At 40.0% G+C, this 27,441-nt stretch overlaps 1 protein-coding gene and 1 long non-coding RNA gene across 2 annotated transcripts; one reads left to right on the top strand and one right to left on the bottom strand.

Moving 5' to 3' along the window:
- Positions 1 to 470: 470 nt before the first annotated feature.
- LOC149023354 (uncharacterized) lies at positions 471 to 16,498 on the top strand. Its single transcript, XR_016171519.1, has 3 exons — positions 471 to 647; positions 858 to 903; positions 15,735 to 16,498. It is a non-coding gene; the product is annotated as an uncharacterized LOC149023354 (long non-coding RNA).
- Positions 16,499 to 16,613: 115 nt separating this feature from the next.
- Positions 16,614 to 27,202, bottom strand: LOC149023355 (putative respiratory burst oxidase homolog protein H). The gene is given in 18 exon segments (XM_089143896.1): positions 16,614 to 16,735; positions 16,898 to 16,976; positions 17,060 to 17,188; positions 17,278 to 17,406; positions 17,500 to 17,659; positions 17,745 to 17,923; positions 18,936 to 19,038; positions 19,141 to 19,256; positions 21,063 to 21,155; positions 21,259 to 22,024; positions 22,026 to 22,066; positions 22,218 to 22,331; positions 22,407 to 22,455; positions 23,021 to 23,183; positions 23,287 to 23,719; positions 24,439 to 24,979; positions 26,366 to 26,451; positions 26,831 to 27,202. Coding segments are annotated over 15 exon segments (2,610 nt in total). The 5' UTR covers positions 23,666 to 23,719; positions 24,439 to 24,979; positions 26,366 to 26,451; positions 26,831 to 27,202; the 3' UTR covers positions 16,614 to 16,625.
- Between the last annotated feature and the right edge of the window lie 239 nt (positions 27,203 to 27,441).

Genomic DNA, 27,441 nt, shown 5'->3' on the forward strand with positions numbered 1-27,441 from the left:
ATTGTCGGTACGTATTGAAACCGTACCGAATTGGTACCGTATCAAATTAAAAGATATAAATTGTAAATTTACAATTAAAACACTTTACCTTTTCCCAATCCCTAATTCCTTATTTCAATTTTTTGTTTCATCATTCACTCCTCTTCTTAGATTTACTTGTTTTGTTTCTATCAATTAGATTTATTTGACTTATCTTATATTAATTTCAAATTATATTGATTGGTTGATCACAATTTCATTAGGATCTTAATGAACTAATAACTAAAGTGGAATAAGTTTATTCTTATTAAAATTGTACCGCATTAGATACCGTATTTAAACCATTCTCCCGTACCGATTTAATATCAAAATCGTACCGTTCTAGTTTTCCGTACCGATTTAATATCAAAATCGTACCGTTCTAGTTTTCCGTATTCAAAATTGTTGCCGTCTGACACCCTTAAATCCCAACCCAAATCCCAACCCTTTTCTGCTCAATTTGCTGGTCAATCGAACGGTTTAATTTATCTTTTAAGTGTTAAATATGGGTCCTCAAAAAAATATCACTTCAGTTTCTTGAGTCTTGCATCCATGAAAATTTCTTTATCAGCCTGATTGATATCAATTCTGAGAAAGCCTGGTCAGTGATCACTGAATCCATTTGCAAGGTATGCTTCGTCACAGAGTTCAAAATCTCGCTTTGATGTTCCGTCTCTGAACTGCCGTGTCTTTCTTTGCTATGTCTCTCCGGAATCCGGATCATCTCTCCGTCGCTCTGTCTGTCCTTCTATCTTATTAAGATTTAGGGTTTATGTTGCGGGCTTCACTATTCAACATTTAACCCTTAGTTTTTTCAATAATTTTTCCATTACTAGCAGGCTCGAGGGCACAGAAGGATTGAACGAGATGGGGAGTTGACAACCGGTAATGCCGTGCAATTTATCATTTGTGTCTCTATTTCCCCCATATTCCCTTTACAACTTTACTTTCGCTTCCTTTTCCCGGTCCTATGCTAGAAGTTCAAGTGTTAGGCACCTGTTGAGAAATGGATTTTTTTTTTTGGGTATACCTGTTGAGAAATAGATTGCAGCATATGGGTATGATTGTGGATAGATTAGAGAGCATGTTCTCTGTCAATTCTCTCTTCAGTAATTCAGTTGCATATTTTGTTTTTCTTTCATTTTTTTCCCAAGGAATGGGTCGGGTAGAGTTATTTTTTCAGTTCTTGACATAACCTGAAGCCACTGAAGTTTTAATATTGTTGAATAGAGAAAAGATCAACCCTCTCGCAAATATGAAGAAGCAAGAATCAAATTATTACTTTGATTATGCTTTCATAAGGAGCTTACTTGCATCAACATAAAAGAACTTGCTCCGAAAAACCTATTCAATAAATGGATTTGATCTATTTCATTTATTTATTTATTATTATATATGTTTTTAATTGATCTTCCCTTCCTTTTACGGACACAGCTAATGAAAAATTTTCATTTACGTTTGTTTGTGGGTAAAAATATCCTTATTGCAAATTTTTTTATAAGTTTTCTTTTAGTCTATAGTCATCCTTTGTTTTTGTTTGCCACCATCGGTGCTGCATTCTTGAATTCCCTTATTGTTGGAGTTCGCATGCTCTGTAAATTTCAGTATTTTATTGTTCCTATGGCAAGGTGAAACCAGATGAAGTTTCATTTGAAACGATATTTGCCTCTTTTTTTTTTCTTCCTGCTAAGATATGGAGACTTAGTTTGGAGTCACCACAATGTGGGTTCAGGAAAATCGTATGGTGATTTAGTAAAGAGCATCTTGTCTTGGTTCAAAATCCAGTCAAACTGAATATACTCTGTCTTCTTTTCATTTCCTTTATGTTCTATGATTATTGCAAAACGTGTTTGTTTCTAAGAGTTAGTTGGAAGTTTGCAACTATTAAAATGTTTGTTTTCTTTTCTTTTCATTGGGTTCCATGTTGTAATGTGCCTAATGGATCAATCTAGTGTGTTAGATGATATCAACATGATATGAGGTAGATTAGAGTTGATGTAATCACAGATCTAGGGTTAGGGGTAAAACTGTAATTTTCCTAGAATATGGCTGCCCAGGAAATTCCAACAATAGGTAGAGGGGTTTGTTAGGGTTTTTAAAGCAGTTCAGGCCTGTTTAGAATGAGATTCAGATCAGACTTCTATTAGTGACTGAAATTCAGATTTGAATTTTGAAATCTAGGGCAAACTTGGGTTTCGGCTAGGGTTGGGAGTGGGCTAAGTTTGCTGTCCTGCAGACTAGACTTGAGTATGTAGGTGATCCACAAGTCAGAAGTAGGTTTGGAGAAGAGAGACTGAGGTTTTAAACAATTCGGGTTGTTTTCTGAAATTTAACAAACTTCTGCAAACCACTGAAGAAGTTTAAGTGTTGGATCTAAACTCCAGAAAATAGGGCTGTAATGGGGGGGGGGGGAATTAATGGTGGGTTTAACTCATAGGGTATATGTGATCCTATTGCAAGAGAGAAGGGATGAAAAAGGGGCTGGAAATAGGGAATCCTAAATGTTATGATCTGGTGTCATAGGGAAGGAGATGGGGAAGGCTGCAACTACTAGGGAAGGGGCTAGGGTAGGGAGGAAATGGAACGTGAAGGGGCAGGGGATGTATGTGATGGGGTTGGGTAGGTAGTCAAGGCCTAATGGATGGGGATTGGGGGGGGGCAGGGAAATTATGGTGGAGAAGGGCTTTTAGGGTTGTGTGGGCTAAGGGGATGGGTGGGGAAGGCTTGTGGACAGAGAGGAAGGGGTTGGGTATGCTTCTTTGACTTGATTGCTTGAGGATGGCTTAAAGGCTGTTGTTGAAGACTTGAAAGTGTTGGAATGTGAAGAAGACGAAGTTTCTTGAAGAAACTTGAATGAGAAACTGAAGATTGAAGAATTCTATCCAAAACCCGCTGAGGTCCCCTAAAAGCAGAAACTCCGGTGCTTACTCAAATTCAATAATCCAGACTGAAAGAGGCTATTTATAGTCTAAAATTAAATAGCCTAAAATTAAAGACTTTGATTCAGATTGGGATCTCCTTAACTAATGAGATCCAATTACAACTCAAATTGGACTCTTCCAAACTTAAAAGGGAATCAAATTAATAAAAGATTACAACCCTTAGATTAGAATCCTAAATTTAAAGTTATCCTTTTAAGCACATGCTAATTAAATAACTTAAAGCAACTAACTTAGGACTCTTTTGGAATAACTCAACTCGAAATAGAATACTTAAAGCAATTCTTAAACTACCAAACTAGACTCATCTAAAATTTTGAATAATTTTAGAAATTTAAAATAAGAGCCAAAATGCTCAAAATACCTCCCATAGAGGGTTTGGCCAACCTATGGAGGCTTCTTAAATCCATCATGGGGGCCCCACTTAGGGTTTTGGACGAGGTGGTCCCGTGTTCACATCAAAACTCCCTTCTTACAAACATTCATCTCATGATGAATGCGATGCTCTAATGCTCTTGGATTTGAGATGAATGTGATGCTCTAATGCTCTTGGATCAATGTCTCTGAAGTCTTTGGTGTAGACTCTTTCTCGCATCTTGTATTGACAAGGAAGTAGTAGATAGATGGATGCCAATATTGCTTATAGACATAACTCTGGAAGGATGATGGCTTGATAGATGTGGTCTTCAAGTCTAGGAGCCTTTTTTTCAATGAACCAGGAGGGCTTAAAGAATTAAGAAGTGGTTGGTAAGCTTCTAGAGTCATTCTCTGTCATCACCTCTGTGAGTAGCATGACTATGGCTTGGATAGTTCTTGTAGTGTCCCTCTTAGAAAGAAGTGTGGGACCCAAGGGAGGGCCTGTCTGGCACGGAATTGGGGTTGGTAATGATGTTGAACACAGGGACCCCCTGTTCGAAACCCTAAGTGGGGCTTCCCAAGATGAATCCAAGAAGCCTCCATAGGCTGGTTGAACCCTTTATGAGAGTATTTTGGGCACTTTGGCCCTTATTTTACCTTAATTTATTTATGGAATTATCATTAGAATTCTCCATAATTCTAGTTGAGTTCAGTTTGGTAGTTTGATTCTGCTTAGGATCTGGTTGGAGTATTCTTTTTTTTTTTTTTATATATTTTTTTTAATAATTTAAATTGTTTGAAAGAGTCTTAAATTGATTGCTTTAAGTTGTCTAATTAACATGTGCATAAAAAGATCACTTAAAGTGAGTTGTGAGATTCCAATCTAGGGTTTGTAATCTCGTAATAATTTGATTCCCTTTTAAGTTTGGATGAGAGTCTAATTTGAGTTTTAAGTGGATCTCATTAGTTAAGGAGATCCCAGTTTGAGTTAGAGTCTTTATTTCAGGCTATAAATAGCATCTTCATGTAAGTTATTGTCAATCTTGGATCAATTAATGAATTGAGTGTTTGAGGTTTAGGGTCTCCTATGTGGGTAGGCCCTGGCGGAGTAAAAAGCTTTCAAATTCTTCTTATCTTCTTCACTTCAGCAGCTCAAGAGATCAATAAAGCATCCAAGCAGCCATTCCAGCAATCAACCTCCAATTTCCCGTGAGTACAACAGGCTTCCCTCCCTTCCCCCTCTCTTGTGCAAACCCTAGAAGCCATCCCCCATCCACTGCAGCATCCCCAGCCCCTTCCCCTTTAATCTCCTGCAACCCCAGTCCCTTCCTCAAACCCTAGAGTCCCTCCCCCTTCCTCCTCCATGGTTTCCAAATCCCAACCCCATTTGGAATTCCCTATCCCTTGCTCGTTTAAGCCCATTCCGCACTCATTAGAGTCGTAGAAACCTCTAGTACCAGTCCTAACACTACTTTCCCCAAAGCAGCTCTATTTTCTGGTTTTCAGAATTTCTGCACTTCATCTTCTTCAAGTGAAATTTGCAGAATTTTGAGAAGTTTCAGAAAAACCCTAAACACTCTTACCTCAGCCTCTACCTTCTCTGAAACAGTTTCTAAACCGCAGAATAGTAATATCACTAGTTCTAAACTGCAAAACAATGTCCCATTCCACAAACCCTAACCCTAGTTGAAAGAGTCATAGCCCTAATTCCGAGTTTGAGACCAAAATTCAAATCTGAGCCTCATTCTCCAAAGAGCTCAGATCTGAAAATCTTCTCTAGCAGGCTTGGATTGTTGAAGAACCCTAGGAAACCCCTCTACCCTTTGCTGGAATTTCCTAGGCAGCCACATTCTAGGGAAATCATAACTTTACCCTTAATCCTAGATCCTTGGTTCATCAATTGGTATTAGAGAGAAGGTTTCCAGCAGCCCTAGTACCATCCTTGATGCATCCTCAGTAGCCAGAATGATGGAAGAGATAGCAGACAACCTTTGTATTGATGGTTACTTTAATTATAGGCCAATAATGAATTTCCTCTGCAAACCTATTGTTTCTGAAGATAAAGATGAAGACTGGAAGAGGAGTAGGCCCTTTCATATGCAGTTAGGAGCTGGTAAGTTGATAATGAGGGTCCTAATAGACAAGGGGTGCATTGCCAACATCGTCTCTAAAGCAACATCACATAAGGTTTGTTTACCACTGGAAGAGTATCCAATGCCATATTCACTTCAGCTCTTAATCATTAGTTTGGAGAGGCAACTCATAGGCGTCTGGTTTCTCTTAGCCTACACTCTTATGTTGACAATGTTTGGTGTGATGTAGTTTCTATTGGTATCACTGATGTCATCTTAGGTAGGCCATGGTTATTTGACAATGATGCAACCCTACATGGTAGGGATAATACATGTACCTTTAGGCACCAGGGGAAAAACATAGTACTCATTCCCTTAAATATTCAAGAGGAAGAAAGGAAAAGGGTATAAAAGGATCTAATTGCAAAAGAGTTTGTGTCCCCAACCCCAACCTATAGTGACTCTTACCAAGAAGCTTGAAGACCTTGAAGAAGAATCCGGTGTTACCCTAGCACTTGTCACCAAATTAGAGACTCCTTAGCCATAAGAAGATTCTCCACCTCAGATTCGAGATCTCTTTATTGAGTTTTCATATATTATTCCAAAAGAGCCAATATGAGAGGTTCTACAGAGAGACAGCTATACCCTAAACAATTGCACAGTAAAGGCTGAATCAGATAGAAGACAAGTCCAGTCAGAAGCTCTCACCAGAAGAGGTGCCAGAGAAAATTGATAATATTGACTTTTGGAATGGAAGAACACTTAGCCAGGGAGTCTCCTCAAAGAAGGGGAGTTGTCCCCTACATGCATCAACCAATTCCTAATTCCTAAACAGAGACCCCACGACATCCACTAGAGATAGCCCTAGAAGACTATAATGATAAGGTAGCCTACTTGGGACCAATATCAAGGTCCTAGAGAGATTACAAAAAAGATCCAATTGCTGTCCATGAGTACTACAGCCACATCAAGAGAGTTCGATAGTGACACTGGGGCTGGGGCAGTGGACATCAAGGGAGGAGACTAGTTGATGATAACAATAACAATGCATTAAAACATTATAACTGCTGCTGCTATCTACTCAACACAACACAACTACAAAATAATATAAACCAGAAAATCCCACCGAGAGACCCTGCTCACCCCAATAAGCTCTACTTGCTTTCCACTCCATTTTTCCACCCCCCCCCCCACACACTTCTCGCATTCCTTACTTTATGTACCACCCTCCTAACAAACTTCCACACTCTTACCAATCCTTCCCTGCTACCTGGTGCCTCTCTTGCATGACCCTGTTTCAGCATGGTTGTGGATGTTGTCCAATTCCATCTTGCCATCTGTCACTTGCTGGTTGGATTGGTTCTGATATTTGCTGGTGATGATTTAGTGTGTCCCCTCCTATTCCCCCATTTGTATACTCGGGTTACGAGGGGCTTATCAACACTACCTCCCTTAAGTCTCACCTTGTCCTCAAGGTGAAGGAAATTAGAAGCTTGGTCTTTACATGTTTGCCACACAACCATACTAATTTTCTGACCAATCCATGCAAAGCTCTCTGGAAAAAATGTAGGGCATATTAGAGACCATGACGCAAACCATGAACAGAGTGCTCTGCTTGCATGAGATTGCCCAACGCAAATGGACTCGATTCCTAGGATCCAATCAACCTGCCCCACTTGATCCTCTGCTGCAGCATTTGCATTTAAGTCATTAGTACAATTACCTCCCGCGGGTCTGTCAATAAACCTCAATGCCTTGAGAACATAGTTGTCATCATGTAACTCAAAAGGGAGACCACCGATGGGAAAAAACACCAGTTGCAGGTCCTTTAATATTTTCACCCCGGCAGTTCCATGGGGATGTTTTTGCACAAGAATAATTGGTAGAGTAACACTGCACACAAAAGAGTATTTTCGGACCCATATATAGCCTCATTCAACGGCAGCAGATTCTGAAGGCCTTCGGATTGCCCTTCTAGTTCTTCCAAATAGGCAGTCTTCTTTACAATTCTATGTCGCAACCCAGTACGTTCAGGCTTTAACACCTGGGTTAGCGTTAATGCTAGTGCGGCGCAAACCTTCCCACTGTACCTTTTGGTCCTCCGACATAAAAACCATAAACATGAGAAACATAGAAACAACATTTGTTGCGAACGATAAACAACCCCAAAAAACGTCAACGACTGCCAAAAGACCAACGGAAGCCTCCATTAGGGTCGTTGTGACCTCCCTAGCCCTCGCGAGACGTCGTTGGAGGTTTTGGTTTGCTGAATAGGTCATGGTGTTGAAGGAAGAAGAAGGTGGAAAAGTGTTGTTCCAAGAATACCCCTGCTCAAAGTGTTTTACACACGGATTGTTTGGTGTTAAGAAGCTGTCACGACCCCAGTTTTCACATGCTTGGTGGGGCCCACATTATGGACATTCAACTAGGGCACGTGGCAGTTCCTCTCCTTAACACTGTTTATAACTCTAAGACAAAATGCTAACTAACATTCTCAGACAACACCCCGTTGGTTGCCAATTGTCCTCGTCCCCTGTTTCTTTGCCTTTCAACTGTCTGTCGCTCTTTGCAGTATTTTTTTTTTATTTCTCTTTCCTCCGTCGGTGTGGTTTCATCTTCCTTTGCCTGCGTGGCCCCCTTGCCTTTATCTGTTTGGTCCTCACTTTTTTGGCTTTCCGCCCCTTGCCCTGTTTGTCGTTCTCTGCTCTTCCTCTCTTTACATCTCTTCCTTTTCTTTGTTTCCTTTTCCTTTTCTTTCGTTCTTTTCCTTTTCTTTTCTTTTCTTTTCCTTTTCCTTTTCCTTTTCCTTTTTTTCTTTTGTTTCGATTTTGTCTTGCCTAGGCAATCCGGGGTGCCTTTCTCTTCGCCGGTGGCTTCCCTCTTCCCAGTGCTTCTTCCCTTCCCCCGTGCTTCTGGCCCCGTGTCCCTCGTGTTTGCCTTGCCCTCTTTTTCCTTTTCGGTCTTGCTTCTGCCCTCCCTTTGGGTCTTCCCGGGCTTCTGGCCTTCTTTTCTTTCTTTTCTTTTACTCTTTTCTTTCTTCATCTTGCTTCCTGCTCTGTCTATCTCTGTATCTTTTCATTTATTATCATTCAGTCTCTCCCTGTTCTGCTTCTCTTTTTGGCTGTTTTTCTTTCGCTGACTCTTTCATTCTGATTTGTTCGTCTATCAACATTTTAATTCGCGTTCATCGTCTTCTGTCATCCAATCCCTGCTTTTGTTCTACACAGCATATTCTGCACTTTCCATTTTGCATCCGTTTCTTTCTGTTATCTGTGTGTTCTGTCTACTTGGTCCCTCTTACTCTGGTTGGTCTTCCTTCGTCCTTGTTCCGTGTGTGTGTTTGCCCGTTCCGTTTCCGCTCTCTCTTGTACCTCGGTTTCTGCTTGTGCCACTTTTCCCTTTTTCTTTTCTCTCTCCGTTTCTCTCCTCCCACGTCTTCCCTCTCTCTCTCTTGTCTTCCTTTTCTCTCTTCTCCTCCCCCTCTTTCTCTCTCCTTTGGCCTTTTGGCTTCTCTCCTTTCTTTTTTTTCTCTCCTTCTTCTCCTCTGTTCTCCTCGCTTTTCTCTTTTGTTTTTTCTCTACCTATCTTCTCTCTCTCTTGTTCTCCGTTTTTTCTCTTCTCTTCTCCTTGTGGGTTCCTCTTCTTCTTTTCTTCTTCTTCTCTCTCCCTCCTTCTCCCTCGTTCTCTCTCTTCTTTCTCTTCTTTCTTCGTGGCTTCCTTTTCTTTCTTTCTCCTTCTTCGTCCCTTCTTTCTCCCGCTTTCTCTCTCTCTCTCTCTCCTCCTTCTCCTCTCCTTGTTCTTTTAACTCTGTTTGTCCATTATTTCTTACATCGTGTTTTCTCTCTCCTCTTACCTTACCCTCTGCCGCCTGCTCTTCTTTCGGTCCCCGTGTGGGGTGGGGTGTTCCCTCCTCCTCCCTCTCTCTCCTTTCGGTTGGTTTATTATATTTTTTTCGTCTTTTTTTTTAATTATAATCAATGGGCTTCGTTATGGGCTTGTGGGCCCGTTGTATCCTTCGCAGGCCCACTCCGGTGTTATTTGTACCTCTAGGTTTGATCTCGATCTTTCCTCGTTTGGTTCGTCTAATTCTTGTTGTGGGACCCCAGCGATGTCCCTCGACCTGTTAATTGGAATCTGCCTCATTACTATCCTTTAACTACACTCGGATCATTTGATTAACCCATCATCGGATCCTTTATTTTTAAGCTGACACATTCACACCATAATTAACTATAAATATGCGGGCATCACTCCTCCCCTCCTTTTTTCGTCCTCAATTCCGTACTGATCTTGAAGTTGGAGATATCGAGTCTTTATATCGGATTCGCTCCCATGAGGCTTCTGGCCCGGTGTTGTTCCCCACTTTCACTAGTGGTGCCTTGTTTCTCGCTTTTCTCTTTTCGTTGTAGTATCTCATTGGCTTTTCTTCTGGAGATCTTTCAACTCCAATGGTTCATATTGTAACACATGGCAGGCTACTGCTTCTTCCGCGTAGCATGAACACATCTTTATGCTAGACAAATCGGAGGTGGGCGTCTTTGCTCGCTCCAATTCTTTCTAGATTTCAATGGCCCTATATTCTTGGCTTAGCTTTCCTTCTTTTTTTTTTTTTTGGCTGAATCTCACCACACCCTTCTTGGTGTTATTCTTCAGGAAAACTTTATCTCCGACCTCAAATTCCAGGGCTTCCTCCTCCTCGGCTCTTTTCTATCTATTTTGGCGGCTTCATTTTCTTTTGTATTACCTTTATCTTTTCACAAGTCTTTATACTAGGTTTGGTCCCAATCTTGCTTTTCACCAATTGCGTCTGCTTTCGTTGCTCCGCTTCTCCCTCTTCATATTATTTCACCGGAAATTCTCTTTCAAGTCTTGATACATCTTTGTCCCACTAGGGTGCACCGAATTGGGCTGTTATGTACTTCCCTCATCGCTTCATGCTTCAACTCTTTATCCCGAGGCCACACAACCTTGATTTATATCTAATGATTCCAGCTGAATCAACATTAAAATGTCAGCTTTTCCTCCCTTGTTGGGCTGGGCCATTTCATCCAATCTTTGAGAAGGGGCCCAATCTCGTATTTGATGGTCGGCGTGGCGATAGGCTCCGCTTCTCGCTGGCCCGCGGTTGGGGCTTTATCCGCCCAATCTTGGAGGCCTGGGTAGCCTGTTTCGTAGGCCAAATTGCTAAACCTCGGTTGCTCGGCTTCGGATCTAAGGTCATCCACTTTCGGCTCGGTGGCCTCCATTACTCGGTCATGAATGTGGGGTAGGATGCAGGCAGGGAAATTCCAACTTCCGCAGAGCACATTCTGGACCTGTCGCTTCTAATAGACTTGAACCACCCTTGGACTTGTTCGCCGGTTCAACCAGGTCCTCCCCTTGGACCGTCTCTTCCCAAAAGAGACTCACAATTGATACCCTTGGCTTCTCTCCAAATGCTACCGCCGATGGTGATCCTCCCTCTCACTCCTGAGTTGCGTTTAATCCCAAAAAATATTCCTCAAATCTTGCTTTTAATTCTAATTGAGTAAATGAATCTTGAAGATCTTCCTCAATTGGAAATTGAGTTAGGATCTTACCCCGAGATTGCACCCATGTCGCCCAAGGTCTACGCCATTGTTGAATCTGCCACTTCTATTGTTGCTTTTGCCCACATCCATGGGGGCTTCGCCGGAGCTTGAACCACCTAGCTCATCACCCCTCTTAATCGACGATGCCTCTTCTCTTGCCCAAGGGCAAAGTCTTGATATCGAATTGAGTTTCGAGTACCCAAAGCCCCTTCTCCAGCAGAAACAACATAGGGATCAAACTCAAACTCAGGGAAAATGTTTCGAACGGTTGAGAAGCCCCAATGCATGTGAGCGTAGGGTTTCACTCGCCGGAATCGAGCGTTGCGTCTCCACCTTGGGGTTTTGCACAACCAGATGCAAGGGCTTTCTCAAGAGGGAGGTAGAAGTCGATGGTTTCCCTTGTTGGTTAGGTCGTACTTCAATCACTGCAGTCCCGACGTCGCCGCCTTCCTTTCCTTCTTGATTTTTAGAGGTTGAAGACGATGGCTCCCCAATTTGCTGGTTCGGTTGGACCACTTTTTTGGTAAGTACTTGATTCAAACTAGTCTTATGTGTGGGTCTTGGTCCAATTGAGTTATTTGGGTCCAAGTTATAAATGAGAGATATTGGGTGTTGTTGTGATGAAATGGGCCAGGCCCATAGTGGGTCTTTTGAATTGGTAAGGTTCACACACTTAAACCCATGAGTGGAAAAGGATAGGCTTGGTATTGGGTTGATGGAATGGGTTGTGCCGAGGGTTAATAGAATGTACTGGGCCCAAGGGGGTTTCTTAGGGAACTTGACGGCCCAATCTTTGAATTTGGTTCGCTTGGCCCCTAAGTTTAAGATATTATGATCTTGAATTTGTCCCAAATAAAGAAATCGTTGGCTTGTAGAGTATGAGCCATACCCGTTAACTGGCTTAGTGTATACCAAACAACCCCCTAACTTCCTCCTGCATTGTCTTCTCCATCTTTGGCGAGCAGCAACCCTAGATGCCGCCTGGGAATTTTGGCCCTTCTCCCTCGCTTTCGCCCTCATCCAAGGGGGTTTCTCTAGCGCTCGCATCGCCCAATTGATCCTCCATCTTAAGTGATGCTGCCCCTTTCTTTGTTTAGTGATAGAGTCCTCTGCACCTTTGTTGATTCTCGCTTTTTGATCGCACCCTGCCCCATCGCCGGCAGAAACGCATAACATGGCTTTTAGTCTCTTAGATGTGTATCGAGCCTTGTGATGAACTTTGGGTTGTTGGTTCGAGCAAGCAAATCTCTCTTTTGCCTTTTATTGCAAGTGTGGCATGAGGCCCCTGTAACATTCCATCGATCTCTTCTGGTGATTCCACTTGGCGCTTTTCCCATCGGTTTGGCCTGGTCTTCTATTTCTATCACTCCATTAGCGTCTATAATTTCTTCTTGGTTGCTGCCAAGAATCAAGTTCATGTCTGCCACCCTGCCCTTACCGAAATCAATTTGCAAGGCTTCTCTGAAGCTCTTCCAATCAAACACTGGCCAATTTCTTCGGTAAACCCATTCTAACGCATCTTCATCCAAATGTTGGAGAGCCACACTCAATCGTTGTTGCTGTCATAGAAGAAAATTTGACCGAAATTGTCGAAATTTCGGTCTAAATGTTTGCATTTTTAAAAAATGAAACGAAATTCCAATTATTTTAGAAAAGTGTCAAATTTTGACCAAATTCGGAGATTTCGGCCATTTCGACTAAAATTTCAACATTTCAGCATTCCAACTTGTTTTTCCTTAGTTTTTGTTGATTTCTATCCCATTTTCACCTAATTTTCACTACTCCTTTGCCTTCAAACACCACTTTTGCTCATTTTTTTGCCTCCAAACACCTCCTAAACCACAACAGCTACAAAGGAAACTCCAGCAACAATAGAATGTGAAGCATTAGCCACACCCAACAGTTCCAAACTTCTCCTTTTTTTATTTTTGTTTTGTTCATGTTTTAAATGATTTTGTATTGCCTTGAAATTGATATATGTTTAGCCTAGGATTATGATCTATGATTGTGTTTTGTTAAACTTATCTTTTTATTATTTGCTACCATTTTTTTTATTTTAATAATTATTTTTTAAAATTATGTATTTTTATTTTATGTATATATGATATATAGGCTCCAGCTTAATATATTTGAAACACCATCACTTGATCTAGTCGGTCATTTTATTTTGTTGACTTGTTGTATATGTAACCATTCTACCAAACAATTCATGTATGTTGTTGATTCTATGTATGTATGCAATACAGTTTGCACTTGTTAGAACCAGTCATTTGTTAGTATACTTGAATGATAAATTTTCAATGATTTTTTTTTTTTTTTACAAAATACTAGTTCCATTGTGTTTATTATGCTTGAAATAGGTAGTATACAAGAATCCAAATCATTTTGAGTCCATATGAGGACCGAAATTGAAGTTCCAATTTTCAAAAAGTGTCTAGTTTCGATCGAAACTTTGGCCTTTTGCAAGGTCAAAATTCCTGTTTTGATCAAATTTTCTTCCTTGGTTGCTGTTCAATGTGGTTTTCCAAGCAAAACAACAAGATCTCCACTATCCATAGCTCCAGTTGTCGTTCACCGAAAAACCAAGATAGTGCCATGTCTGCTTCCCTGGGATTGTCACGGCTCTGATACCAAGTTGTTAGGACCCCTTTTTTCCTAATCTGGAGAACTCACATTCAGTAGAACAACCATAGAACTTCTACGGTTGATTCATTTCATTGATATCAGAAAACCATTACAGAATTAACAATAACAATGAAACATTAGAATTGCTGCTGCTATTTACTCAACATAGCACAACTACAAAATAATAAACCTAAAAATCCCACCGAGAGGCCTTGCTCTCCCTAGCAAGCTCAGCTTGGTTTCCACTCCATCCCCCCCCCCCCCCCACTTCTCGCATTCCTTACTTTATGTACCACCCTCCTAACAAACTTCCACACTCTTACCAATCCTTCCCTACCACATGGTGCCTCTCTTAAATGCCCCTGTTTAGCGTGGTTGTGGATGCCAATTCCATCTTGCCATCTGTCACTTGCTGGTTGGATTGGTTATGATATTTGCGGGTGATGATCCGATGTTTCCCTTCCTATTCCTCCGTTTGTATACTTGGGTTACCAAGGGGCTTATCGAAGTCATACTAGATGTAAGGCCTAAGTATGCATATCCTTTATCATCATTATGTAAAGGTTATCTTAGGTCTGCTCCTAGTTTTTCTAATTCCTTCAATCTAGATTAAATCGTTTCTTTGTAGAAAGGCATCTAAAGGCCTCTTTTGAATGTGGCCATGCCACCTCAATTGAGTTTTTTACCTTATCATTTATTGGAGGTATATTTTTAGGTACTCCTAGACCAAGTCTAACTGATCATTCTTTTTTTTATCCTTCCTAATTTTGCCACTCATCCATCTTAGCATCCTCATTTCAACTACACTAAGTTTATTTATATGATGCTTATTAATAGCCCAACACTTTGCACCATACATTATAGCTGGTCGTATGACGATCCTATAGAATTTTTCTTTGAGTTGTAAGGGTACATGTCGATCAAATTGGACCTTGGATGCACCTTACCACTTCATCCGCCCTATTTTAATTCTTTGGGACAGATCATCCTCTATAATTTATGGCACCTTTTTATTTATGATGATTGAGTAAATGTAGCTAAAATAATTGCCTTGTGAAATCTCCTTATCAAGCTTCACCACTTAATCATCTATCCAATCATGATTAAAGTTACAATTAGATATTACATCTTTGTTCTACTTAGTGTAGAACCTTTTGATTCCAAAGTTGTTTTCCATAATCCTAAATACCTACTTGTGTCTCATTTATTTAAACAATATCATGAGTGAAAAACATACTCCAAGGAGCCTCATGTTGAATGTCTTCGGTTAAATCATCCATTATAACTGCAAATAAACATGGACTTAAAGCTGATCCTTGATGTAGTTCAACTGTAATTGGGAATTTACTACCTTGTTCCCCCAAGTTCCTACACTTGTTAGTGAACCATTGTATATGTCATTAACAATGTCCACTTATTTACTTACAACATTTCTCTTCTCTAATAACTTTTCAAATTAATGCTCTAGAGACTTTAAGCATTTTCTAAGTTAATAAAGAACCATATGAAGATCTTTCCTACACTCTCTATACCTTTCCATAAGTCTCCTAGTAAATTGAATAGCCTCAATTCTCCGTTATAGTGGTTTATTGTCTCAAATGAGTTTCAATTATTCTCTTTCATAATTTCATGGTATTACTCATCAATTTTGTGTGTGGCATCACTACACATGAGTTGGATAAGCCAGAGTCTAATAACTAAGCAATTTAGGCTCTGAAAACATTCAAATGGAATTCTGTATTTTGATTCCCACCAACATGACAACATGACGTGCTATGTGTTGCTGTGCAGTAAATATTTCTGCCGTTCACAAAATCACCATTTTCTTCAAGCCTTCAAAAAATGTAAAACAACCTCAGCTAAGTACCACATAATTTTAGCCAGGACAAATTTTACTACAGTTTGGAGATTTCTTTTCACTTCATTTAGGTTAATAATTGATGCTGTATCATGGATCTAAACCCTTTGGCTCCAACTGAGGAACTAAATTTACTTGTTGAAAGGGAATTCTTTCGTACTTCAATTAAATTTTTAGTTGGCTTTAAACTTGTTCTTTGAATCTGGTAGAGACATCCCCCTTATGTTTTTGCTATTCCTTGTTGGAATGCTCTTGCTGCCATTAGATTCATTGAATAAAATGTTTGTGTTTGCAGCCAAATTTATGAAAAGGGACTACAGAGAATGGATAAGACTTGCAAAGAAGGGGAGGCAGGAACATCATCTGCAGGTGTCTTCGAGGTATCAGGAGAACCTGCCGTTGTAATCAATGGGGTTCCAAATGTGGACTGCAGTGAGGATGCTAACCTAAAGTTTGATACTTCAAGCAATATAGAAATAAAACTGAATGCTGGTCTTGGTGAATGGTTGGAAGGGAGAGAAGTCCAAAAATTGTTTGGTGACCAATTTTACTCAGGTGCGGTAACTAATTTTGATAGAGAAACAGGTTGGTATAGAGTGGTTTATGAAGATGGTGACTTTGAAGACCTCGAGTGGCATGAATTGGAAGAAGTGCTCCAGCCATTGGAAATTACAGTTCCATTGAAAACATTGGCGTTGAAGATCTTAAAGAAGTGTGAAAAACCCTCTCATATGTCGATGAAACATGCATCCAGATCCCGGAAACCACGAGGTAAGAATGTGGAATCTTAAGGGAAATACCACAGAGATTCTCTGCATACGCCACTGTGTTTCAGTAGCAATCCAAAAGCAAGTAGAAGATTGAAGCAAATGGATTTAATCCTACCCAAAGAATTCAAGGAAGCTTGGGAAATCAAAGCAGTAGAGTGAAAATGGATATGGAGAAACTTCTTCTTAAACTGATGATACATTTCTGTTGTGTAAAAGCATAGTCTCAAAAACAGCTGCAAGAAGAATGTGGAGTTGGAAAAAGTTAGAACTATATATGTTTTCCAAAATTAATTCTACTCTTCCTGTACTGTCGTGTACTGTCGTGCATTGAGTAATTTATATATGCCAGTGACTACAATAGCAGTATGGAAGTATCCTAATTACACGTCAAGGAACTTCTTGTGTACAAATTTATCCTAGAAGTTCTCCTTGTGGTAATGGAAGCGTGTGGTGCTTGAATGGGTGAATTCTTGGCAAAGCTTCTTCAGTGTTTTGCTCACGGTAGGAGCCCCACAGTAGAAAACACCTGCACAAAACCAAGAGTTTAAAATGGTTGAAATGTATCCAGAGGAACAGGCACACAGAAAGTAACAAGAGAAGATGGAATGTAAGTACTGTTAATCTGTTATTCACTTTGGTACTTCTAAGCACTCTACTTTCTTGTGGGATTAAATTAAACCAGGCTAACCTATCCGAGAATCTTTATGTGTTTGTGCCATGTCATTGAACACCTTTCTCCAGTTTGGTCTAGCGAAATGTGTCCTTATCTGTTCCAGTTACAAGTTAGAAGGAGAATGAAGAATGATAGCTAACAATTCTACAGAACCTTTTCCATGAGAGGAGCAACTACCCGACTTTGCGAGACAATATCAACTCCATTTTTGGCGTGTTGCAATGACTGCACCATGGCAATAAGTGCAGACCGTGCATCACCTTCTTCATATACACTAGTCAAGTAGTTGTGCATTTCAATGATATGCTGCAATAATCAGAGAAATGTAATGAGTCACCATTCAATAAAGTTGGTTAGGAGGTTCACGAGAAGCAGTATCTACATTCTACACCTACGTTGTGATCATACTCTGCAACATCATCCATGACTCCTTTGAACCATTCAAAGGAGCTTTGTTCTCTTGTAACCCAGTAGAAGTATGCTCTTTCTGGACCATTTTCCTTGCCTTGTTTGCCTGGGTAACCCTGCACAGATCCCTGAAGATATTAATCTCCAAAACATAACTGACCTCTTAATTCAAACAACTTTGTTCCCTTTGATGGCTCACACACACTCACTAGGTTATCTTCATTCTGCTTCATATGATTCAGAAGATCCTTGAGAATGCTAATGAAAGGAGTTGCTCCAATACCCAACCCAACGAGTAAGAGAATGTCGTACTTCTTGTAACTCTGAGCAGGAGCTCCGTAAGGCCCTTTGACAAGGATTTTAGGGAATCTGCAATTAATGAAGGATGTCAGTCACTAATTTGCCTGGCGCGGAGGGGGGGGGGACTTACTGGCTAAACTGGAGCTCGATTTACCTGCTTTCCTCTTTATGATCAAAACCTGGCACTGCTAAATCTGGCGCTGCTGAATCTGGCGCTGCTGAATCTGGCACTACTTTGGTTACCGTTCTAGTTAGACCACCCCTCCTTTGTTGAGTAGTTTCCATTCTAGTTAGACCACCCCTCGTTTGTTGAGTTGCTTGTGCTTCACAGGCCTGCAGGGTGAGCGCACAAAGGTCATTCTTTTTCCTCTTTGAAGGTTTTAGAACCAGTTTAAGAAATCACCCAAGCAAAATAATTATAGTGAAGGGTAATTATCCATGTGACTGTGGAGAAAGGAAGGACAGAAACAAATAAGTGTGATCTTAGGGTGCTGATGAATTTCATGAGTCACTGAACTCTGTACAGTTCATTACATGTCACACATTGTGTATATACATTTTTCTGAGGAATGCATCTCATCAATCAAATTTCAAACCCAAAGGAGCCTTATCTATGTCTTTAAATTTTATTTATTTTTATTTTTATTTGTTGGGGGTTGATGGGTGCACCCAGAGTTGTTATCAAATGTGAGAAAGTTAAAATCTATGAAATGCTACAAACCTACTGTCACACGTTAAAGATTTGTGGAATTAACTTCTGCATTACTCTGACCCTCTTGAGACATGTTTTAATCCTCCTCACATACTTGCTCTGTCCCAGAACTTAACAAACAAAGTGGTCAGTGATCATTTATATAACATGAAACTACCTTAACTATTTATTTAGTTCACTTAAAGACATTATGATCAACCAATATCTTATGTCTCTGCCTAGAAGATTTGACGAACCGTGTCCTCACATTAATGGGTTTTAAATCATGTGGTCAACCAACAGCTCAACAGCAAAGTTTTCCTCAAAGACAGCCAGTATTGTGCTGGATGATCCAATATGGATCAAGATTGGCAGTGTCCAAACAAGTCTGCCATACAGAGATCTTTCCGAAGAAGTTGAAAATTACCAAATAACTGGAAAGGAGATCTCTTGAGCAACATAACAGACTTGATTGATGATCACATGATTCACATCCATAAAATCTGTAGCTTTTTCCTAAACATGAAAAACATTATGGCAAGTAACTCACAAGGAGAATTTGAGTTGATGTGTATGATCATCTAGCTGGTCAAAGCTCTTCTTAGTTAAATCCAATGAGAGTAAGGCATAAACAAATAGAGCTTGGACTATAACCTGTTCAAATCGTTTTCTGAGTGCTGTTGTCCAGTCCCCCAAGGTTCGGATGTGAACACTCAAGTAGTCATCTCCTGGTGCAGAAGTGATGGAGAAGGGGTGCCTATACACATCAAAGAGCTGAGAATAAGAAAATTTTCAGTTGGATGCATGAAATATTTCTTCTTTAGTCCCATGAACAGTAACAAGACATTTGATGATATACCATTCAAAAGGTGATATGTCTGGACACTTTACAAAAATGTACATCCCACTCATGTACTTAAATCCTGGTGGTTTGCTCATGTACAGTGCAAGGACATTGCCTGTGTAAATAATGGCCTGCAATATACAACAGGCAGGACTTGTTTAGTTTGTCCCTTCAAACAATGAAAAGCATAGAAGCTTGAATTGACATGAATTTGAAAGATGATTGAGTCAGACAGACATGCTAATTTCCAAGTAATAATACAGCTTTTGAAAATTCAGTTCCCCTGAGTTTCAGTTAAAGAGAAATACTAAAAATTGAAGAAGAAACTGAGCTTACCAAATTATCCACCTCATTAATCATGGAAAATGATAAAATTATGCTTTAAACAAATCTACTGCTAATTGATAACTCAGCTAAGTTGGATTTGAAACTTAACTGAGTTAAATTGCATGATTAATGGATCCCTGAGTTATGATGGCAGAAATTGACTGAATTCAGAAGACAGGTTATGGATTGGTCCAACGGACCCCTTGTCAACTCACTGGCTCATAGAACAGTTACCAGGGATCAACTCACTGGCTCATAGAACAGTTACCAGTTTTATACGTAAAAGAGATAAAGAAAGACAAGACCAACAAAGTAGAGCTGCAAAACTCATTTGGAGTATTGTTTCTAAGCATGATTCTATTTGGGTCAAGTGGGTCTACTCCTATCTCCTCAAATCTGACTCTATCTAGACTGCCCCTATTCCTCCCTATCCTTCTTGGGTCTGGAGAAAACTACCACTCCTTAGACCACTTGCCCTCTTTGCTATCTCCTTCCACATCTCCTTTGGCTCCTTTGTATCTTTCTTGCTTGATCCTTGGCATCCGATGGGCATCCTTTTTAACCTCCTTGGCTGCGGCTTAGTGTAAAAGTCCGGTATTCCCAAGTCTATCCCCCTCTCCTCGTTTATTTGGGATGCTTCCTGGTCCCCCCTCCCCCAACCTAGTCTCACACAAGTCTCGTCCTCCCTCCCCTCCATATCGGACATCCATCTTGCCCTCACCATCTGGCTCCCTTCCCCCCACCAAATCCTTCACCTCCTCCATTGCTTGGAACCATCTTTGCTCTCCGTCCCCCCCCCGGTCCTTTGAACCCCCTTGGTTTGGTTCAAAGGTCACATTCCTCGCCATTCCCTCACTCTCTGGAGAGCCCTTAACTGCGGCCTCCCTACCCAACTTTTCCTCATTAGCCACCATATCCCTACCAGTCTTGGTTGCATCCTTTGTTGGAATGGTTTTGGAGGACCTTAAACATCTCTTCGTCATCTACCTATTTGGTAGCTCCCTTTGGATGAAAGTCCTTGCTTCCATTTGGCCTCATTCGAGACGTTCTTATGGCTTAGCACGAGATTGGTCTTGGGTGTTGAGAACATTTCAGGAATCCACCATTTGTGACCGAGTTGGTAAGCTAGTCTATTATGCCACCATCTACCATTTGTGGTGGGAGCAGAACCTTCAAGATGGACTTCCAAATCAAACTCTCTTGACTTGATTTGGAAAGCCATCTGCTTTAATGTATCTTCTAGACTTCAATCTATTACCCATCCCCCTATTGTTGATACCCCAAGGAACATGCTCATTGTTGTTACATGGGGTATTAGTTCTCCCCACCAGTCTCCCTCTTGAATGCTGGTCAGCTCCCCCACCCCCCTTTTCCATCCCTTGAATATTTCCTTCTCTCTTGTTTTTAGTAAAGTTTATTCACCCAAAAAAAAAAAAAAGTATCAGATTGTTCAAATCAACCAAGTTAGATCAGAACTGTCTGGAAGAACCAGAACAGTCGAGACTAGTATCAGTCTAGGACAATCCATCTGACAACATTAGTTCAATTGTTGGCTGAGGGCAAGTGTATGCTGCATTGGTTTGAAGGGCACAACATTTTACAGTACAAACCTTAATCACATTGACACGATCGCTGCTCTCAAATGATGTGATCATTCTCTCACCAGCATAGAGTAGAATTGGAACACTGATATACATCCAGGTCTGTGAAAAGAAAAGAAAAAAGAACAGCAGAAACTGCATTTCAGTTGCAGGCATATAATGACTTTCTAAAGATTTTTGCATCTAAAACAACTTGCTATCTTACCGTCTTCTTGGACCACTCCTTGGTCAGGAAAAGGAAGTAACCATGGACTATCAAAAGGGCATAGACGATGACAAGCAAGTGATGTGCATACCAAAAAGCATTAAACCCTGCCAAATGGTGGAATGGCCAGGGCAACTTCACAACATTCCTTCTAAATGAATGGGTTGCCAGCGTGAATGTGAATGCCATTATCAGGACCATGGCAATGCCAGTGGTACCCGGAATGCTAGCTATGATATCGCCGTATGATGGCTGCTGGTAATCAAAATTAGGTCCAACTTCCCTCATGAACTTTGGATTTGGACATGAGACTAACCTTGGAATATCACAAGCTAAGTGCATAAATCCATGAATGAAAGTTCCAATAGCAATTGAAAGTGCAATCACCTTGTGAAAGTTGATATTATCATCAAATGGAATGAAAATACCAAGAAATGTTGATCTGAGCTTTGTAAGTGTGATTCTACACACAGGAAGGAGAATGAGAGCCATATTGAACTTCAGTGTCTCTGCAGCACCCTTGGCAATGCAGACACAGTAGCCCATAACTTCAAAAGCTGATCTGTGCTTGTATTGGTAGAACTTCCAAGAGAAAAGGATCAAATTTATGGTTAACCATAGCACAATGGGCCATATTCTCTTCCAGTTGTCATGGATAAACTCAGATACCATGCTTAGGCATCTGCTAACTGGCGTTCGATACCGTTTTGGAATCATTGTCTTGGAGAGTGTCTGGCTTCTCTTGTCAAACTGCTCATTTTCTTTAGGAACCCAACATCCCTCGGAGTAGCGTTTCTAATTGCCAAATCTATGTATATATATAAAAATAAAAAAAGAGAACAAAAAGAAAAATAAGTAACAGATGTCAGTATTCTTTCATTTTCTTCTTTCTCCTCCCCCCCCCCCCCCCTTTCTCTTTGTCTTCTGGAAACTAAATAGATCCTGGAATACCTTCTCACCTCTATATATCCAAGATGATCAGGGTCAAGCTCCTCCATGATTAGAGCAGCATAGGTTGAGGCTTGTCCCTTGAGATTTGTTAGCTTGTTTGCAGAGGCACTCAACAGAATCACCTTTATATGAAATCAAGAAAGCTTAGTTTTGTGAAGATATAGATGATGAAGAACTCACAAGGTTCTAACCCTCACCTCCTTGACCTCATCCTCTGAGAGTTTCCCATCACCATTCTTGTCACACCTAAAAAAATACAACACAGTAGCTACTCATTAACATATATTCCAATAGGGCTGTTTGTTTCTTCATCCAATGCTGTATGGTTGATACTGAATGTTTTAAGGTCTAATCCACAAAATATGGATATTAGGGATGACAATCATTTAAGGAACAGATAGCCCAACTTATATGTGGTACAAATTCATACTATACCAAGGGAAAAATAGAACATTGGTAAGAAGCAAAAAGTAAACTGGCTGTCTAGAGCTTGTCTCTCAAAAGGAAATCAGTTAAAATAGTCAACTTCCCCTTGACATGCTTCAAAGTCAGTGAGGTTTCTCTTAACAAAAAAGAGAAAGCCATTGAGGTTTCAAATAAACATGTATTGAATCCTAAAGGTGACTGGTTTCAGCCTCACAATAGGCACGCTAGTTTTAGCTTCACAATAGGCACAACATAACAGAATAGCAGGCCAATTAAAGCTTTGACCTTGACTTGCTTCAATGCTTCTAAATCTCTTTACGCCCTCTTGAAAATGCACCAGGTACTTAATACAAAACAAAGAGTGAAAGGAGAAAAAAGTTCTTACATGTCAAAGAATATCTTAAGGCGGGAATCAAAATTCCGATCTGACATTTCCTCCCAAAACATCCTTAGTTGTTCCTTGGTTATACCATCCTTGGGATCTATAACATGGCGCCTTGATAAGGCATCAAAGATCTCACCAGCAAACTCCTTTGAATCACCCATGCCTTCAAGATAAATAAATTATTCAATTTAAGTTTCATTAGGGTAACTTCTTTTTTTTTTCAAGTGGGGGTGGTGGGAAGGTAGAGGAAGAAAGAAAGAACTAACCAATGCAACGTCCAAAATTATCCCTTGAGAGCCTCCCATTTTTTGCTTGCTCATTAAACCTCCTCTCAACTGCCTTCCACGCATCGCCTTCCTTACCTGTGGTTGTCCTGTTGAGAAACCGTAAACTCTGAAGCCCCCTTGAAGCACCTGAGCATGCTCTACCCAATTGTGGTGCCTTATCCAGATTTCCATTGACATTTTTCACGTTGCTTTTATTCACCTTGAAGCTCATTTTTCTGGAGGATTTTGGGTCTGGGAACACTTGATTGTTGTTAATATCAACATCCACCATTGGCTCCATACCTCCAGAAATCGCAATGCTTTCAAGTATCCATTGTGAAGAATCAGAGTGATCTGAATCTTCTCGACCACCCTTCATCTCAAATGAAGTTAGAACTTTCAAGGAGGTGTAAATTTAAGCCAAATGGAATATCTGCAGGACAAAGCAGGAAGAGAAATTAGCTGTCGTTGAGATCCCATGTACAACCAAGATCACCAAAGTTAAAGTGTCACTCCTTGATTTTTCCAAAGGTTTAGTCAGTTTTTGTAATCAAAGTGTGACATTTGATAAACCAAAGGTGGATATGAAAATTTTGAACTGAAGATCATTATAATCCACGAAGCAACACCATATTATTAGCCAAGGGAATTTGGAAGTGGTAAAACTACAGAGTTAGAACTTTTGGAAATTCCAGCTTGGTTTCTTTCCTTGTGAACAAAACATCAATGTCTTTGATGCTGTGAAACTCATGAAGATAGAAACCTTTTCACATATAAGCATGATCAATTATGATCATATCCTTTTGGGATAAGAATGGGGAATCAAGTCTTTGTACCGAGTTGATTCTTGTATGTTCAATTTTGATAGTCTTGCAATTTCAACCAAAAATTCTCAAATTAGGAAAAATCTTAAATGAAAAGCATCTACAAATTCCTGCTCTCTAATTCAATACCCATCCACCTACTGTGATATTGCTACAGGATGATAAGATATATTCTAGAAAATCCAGTGTCCCAAATAGGAAAGTGAGAGAGAAAAAAAAGTCGGAAACAAAATAGAATCTACTCTAGTACCAAACCTCAAATAACATATAACTGCATCAGAGAAAGGAATAATAATATGAACAAATAGACAAACACACAAGCGAGTACCCAGTGCATTAGGCTTCCACCACTGAGAGGGTCATGTGTACACAGCCTTAGCTTTGCAGAGAGGCTGTTTCCCACCTTGAACCTGCAACCACTAGGTTGCAATAGAGCAACCTTACGATGCGCAACGGTCCACCTTAAAATAAACAAAAACACAATATCTAGAAAACACACAGATTTAGTAGTATAAATGAAAATCTCCAAGAGAACACTGCGAGTGACCATGTCACCCAAATAGGCCCTGCTGAAATTATCAGAGCATTTGTTATCCAGTCACCAAATGTAACAACCATGAGCATTCATCCACTTATATATAACTCAAGAACTGCAACCAGTTGAATCTAAGAACAAAACATGAAGGGAGAAAGCTATGGCAAGGGAAATGAACTTACTGTTGTTCAAGTAAAGTAGTCAAGCGTAGATCAGGAGAGTGGAGGAGAAACTCTGGTTAGATGCAAATCTGTACATTTTTTTGAGATTGTCCAATCCACGACAAGGCCCGCCATTCAGCTTTGCACGACATATAAACACCACGGCTGCAAGCCTGCAACAACAAAAATTAACATACATCAGTTTTAACCAGAGTCAAGTGAAGGAAATGTTGTTTATGATTTATTGTCATCTGACCAACAAAGAGGAAATATGTGTTTTGGTACCACAAATGTGTCTTAAGGGGCAGTTTGGAGGGAGGATAAGATTCTGAATAAGAAAGAAAAATGCAGAAACTTTTCTTTTCACATTGGTGGAATGTGAATCTTCTCTGATGATATTAAGGGGTAAAACTGCTTTTATATCTAAAATTATGAATAGAAACTGTTTGACCTCTTGTGTGGAAGCCTCAAAGTGGGACATTTCTTTTAGACTGTTAGAAAGCTGTGAAATATAAAGCTAACAAGCAGCATACTGAAACAAGCTCCATGCTTGATAGGGGAAATAGACTGGTGGGACAATAGTCAAATAATCATGGCTCTCGGCAAACTGATCCACAGAAATAAATCTTTTAATAGCAATTCACATATCTGTTTAGTCGATCTTGACACGGTTAATGAATGTATCAACCCAATTAAGCTCATCCAGTAATAGGTCTGGCAGTCAATTCAGACTACAAAATGCCAAGGTATGTGTGTTTCACCCTTCTTTAGTATCAAACGTCAAAAGGAAGGTCTCAAATAATTAATATCAGTGAAACAGCTCCATTTCTTGGCACCCATGAAAGCAGTATATAGCAGCAACTGATCAGCACCAGGATTTATCATGTTACAAATATGACTAAAAGAGACAGATGTTTCTTCTCCAGAAATGCAAAGCTTTAAATTTCTTAATAAACATCAGGAAAAGGGACTTAGCATAACACTGTAGGCCCATCAGAAAGAATTTGATTCCTGAACCACCATAGTAATATAGGTAGTAAGGGTTAACCATTATAACGTGAACCCTACTGATGGTAGCCTGGCAAAGTTGGTGATGCTTTGTTGCAGTAAGCCCATACTCAGTAGGAGATCTTGAGTTTGGACCTCCAGGTTGTTTTCCAATCCTGGCAATAAGGGTTGCTGTAATTTTGGTTAAGTGTGAATTGAAGAAGAATTGGCATACCAACCTACAAGCATATTCTATGTTTGACGACTTGGGTATTTATGCATCCCGAATTAGAAAGAAGTCTCTTAACCTTACAAGGTGAAAAACCATTGAATGCGTATCAAGGAACACATGAAAATTCTAGAGAAGTCAAACACAGGAACACATTATTCATAATCAATCTAAGGTTCACGGCTGATATTTAACCAAACAACTTGTGCCCATTTTAGAAATACGAATTCCAGAGCCTCAACTTTTGAATGTGCTTCCTCTAATCCATTATACCAGACCAAAAGATAAATTGGGAAATGGTCAAAAAAACAACAAAAGCTTGAGGAAAGAAATGCCATCGTACCTCTAAAGTTGGTGATGCTTTTGTTGCAGTACGCCCACACCTAGTAGGAGATCTTGAATTTGAACCTCCTGGCTGTTTTTCCTATCCTGACAATAAGTGTTTTTGTAATTTTTGTTAAAGTTGGAAGTGAAAAAGAAATTGGCTTACCAACCGACGAGCATACAGGGTATCAAGGAAATAAGTCTCTTAGCCATACAAGGTGAAAAACCATCCAATATGTATCAAGAAACACATGAAAATTCCAGAAAACTCAAACACAGGAACACATCATTCATAATTAATCTAAGGTTCACAGTTGATATTTAACCAAATACCTTGTGCCCATCCTAGAAAAACGAATTCCAGGGGGTTCAACTTTGAAAATGTGCCTCCTCTAGGCTCTAATCCCTTATACCAAACCAAAACATGAATTGGGAAATGATCCAGAAGAACAAAAAAAACTTGAGGAAAGAAATGCCATTGTACCTCTAAAGAATGAAAGTTAGCAATATTGTTAGCTAAAAATCCCTGTTCCACAATTGCTCTACAATTCTGTTCTCCTCCAATCGCAGCAATGGAGGAAGAAAGATTGGAAAAAAGGGATTGTAAGAGAAATATTGGAATAAGGAAGACAAAAGGAAAGAGAAGAGAAAGTTCCCAAGAGAAGCGGAAGAAAACCCACCACCGTTTCTGGTTGGTGTCAGATGGGGTGGTGAGGAGGTAGTGAGTTGTATTGATGGTTGTTATTAATAGGAAACGAATTTTGAATGATTGCATCGTCTGTTATTGTTATTGTGGGTAAACACTAATTTTAAGTCGCTTGCACGTCGTGTTTTTGATGGACTTAGAGGCTTTCCACTTCTCTCACTGTCTTCTCTATTCTCAGAATCTATCACTTTTCTTTCCTTCTGCTCTATTTTTTTAGTACCCGTTACCTGAGATGTCAACGCCTCCAACCGTCACCCAGTTATATATTCAAAACCTCCATCACCGACCCGTACGTAAACCATTCACGTACAATTTCACTCTGACACGTGTCCACTTACTTCAGTAAATACAAAAAGCAATTTTTTTTTTTCTTCATATGTATATGACTA

Source organism: Hakea prostrata, chromosome 2, assembly GCF_041222555.1.
Source record: "Hakea prostrata isolate BN-2017 chromosome 2, UWA_Hpros_2, whole genome shotgun sequence".
NCBI lineage: Eukaryota > Viridiplantae > Streptophyta > Magnoliopsida > Proteales > Proteaceae > Hakea > Hakea prostrata.